Raw genomic sequence first — 1,847 nt, forward strand, 5'->3', positions numbered from 1 at the left:
CCGGTCCATGACTTGGAATTGGTAGTTATTGTTCATGTATTGAAGATTTGGAGGCACTATTGGTATGGTATTCCATGTAAGGTCTATACCGACCACCGAAGTCTCCAGCATCTGTTCAAGCAGAAGGACCTCAATTTGCTGCAGCAGAGATGGTTAGAGTTACTGAAGGACTATGATATCACTATTATTTCTTCCCGGGAAGGCCAATGTGGTGGCTGATTCCTTGAGTAGAAAGGCAGAGAGTATGGGCAGTTTGGCATACTTACCTGTAGCAGAGAGGCCACTGGCCATGGATGTTCAGGCTTTGGCCAATCAGTTTGTGAGTCTAGATGTTTCAGAGCCTAGATGGGTTCTTTCTTGCAAGTTTCTCTATTTTTTTTTGTATGAGCGCATCAGAGCGAATCAGTGTGACGACACCCATTTGCTTGTCCTTAAGGACACGGTGCAGCACAAAGATGCCAAGGTGGTTTCTAATGGAGATGTTGGAATTTTGCGGATGCAGGGCCGGATATGTGTGCCCAATGTGGATGGGCTGCGTGAGAGGATTCTTGAGGAGGCCCACAGTTTGCGGTATTCCATTCATCCGGGTGACGCCAAGATGTATCAGGATTTGAGGCAACATTATTGGTGGAGAAGGATAAAGAATGATATAGTGGAGTATGTGGCTCGGTGCTTGAACTGTTAGTAGGTGAAATACGAGCATGAGAGGCCGGACGGTTTGCTTCAGAGACTTGAGGTTCCTGAGTGGAAATGGGAGCGTATTAACATGGACCATCGTTGTTGGGATCCCACGAACTTTGAAAAAATTTGACGTAGTATGGGTTTTTGTGGATAGGCTGGCCAAGTCGGCACATTTCATTCTGGTGGTGAATACCTATTCTTTAGAGCAGCTGGCTCAGATTTATATCCATGAGATTGTTCGTCTCCATGGTGTGACGGTGTCCATTATCTCCGATCGATACACGCAGTTCACATCGTATTTCTGGAGAGCCATGCAGCGTAAATTAGGTACATGGGTTGAGTTGAGTACAATATTCCACACCCAGAGGGATGGACAGTCTAGCGCACCATTTAGATCTTGGAGGATATGCTACGCGCCTGTGTTATGGATTTTGGGGATTCATGGGATCAGTTCCTATCGCATGCTGAGTTCGCCTACAATATATCTACCAATCGAGTATTCAAATAGCTCCTTATGTGGCCCTATACAGGAGGCGGTGTCATTCTCCAGTTAGTTGGTTTGTGCCAGGAGAGGCTAGGTTGTTGGTCACTGATTTGGTTCGGGATGCCTTGGAGAAATTCAAGTTGATTCAGGATCGGCTTCGTACAACATAGTCTAGACAGAAGAGTTATGCTGATCGGAGGTCTTGTGATGTAGCATTTATGGTGGAAGAGGGTTTTGTTGTGGGTTTCACCCATGAAGGGTGTGATGAGGTTCGGGAAGAAGGGAAAGTTGAGCCCTAGATATATTGGTCCTTTTGAGATCCTTGAGAGAGTTGGTGAGTTGGCCATCTTGCCCTAGGCAAGGTGTGAAGAAGCTTGCATTGCCACCCAGCTTATCGGTAGTTCATTCGGGTGTTCCATGTTTCAATGCTCCGTAAGTATTATGGTAATCCGTTCCATGTATTAGATTTAAGCTCAGTCCAATAGGACAAGGATTTGACTTATGTTGAGGAGTCGGTGGCCATCTTGGACAGACAGGTCCAAAAGTTGAGGTAAAAGAACATTGCTTCAGTGAAGGTTCAATGGAGGGGTCATCCGGTCGAGGAGATGACCTGGGAGACCACGACATGCGGAGTCATTATCCTCACCTTTTCGTCACTTCAGGTATGCCTCTATGTACGTTC

The 1,847-nt window shown here is 46.3% G+C and overlaps 1 protein-coding gene across 1 annotated transcript; it reads left to right on the forward strand.

The window, feature by feature from the left end:
* Positions 1-289: 289 nt before the first annotated feature.
* Positions 290-685, forward strand: LOC138895726 (uncharacterized). Its single transcript, XM_070180448.1, has one exon. It carries the CDS (start codon positions 290-292, stop codon positions 683-685), a length of 396 nt encoding a protein of 131 aa, XP_070036549.1.
* Positions 686-1,847: the final 1,162 nt, after the last annotated feature.

This window comes from Nicotiana tomentosiformis, chromosome 7 (assembly GCF_000390325.3).
Source record: "Nicotiana tomentosiformis chromosome 7, ASM39032v3, whole genome shotgun sequence".
Classification (NCBI taxonomy): domain Eukaryota; kingdom Viridiplantae; phylum Streptophyta; class Magnoliopsida; order Solanales; family Solanaceae; genus Nicotiana; species Nicotiana tomentosiformis.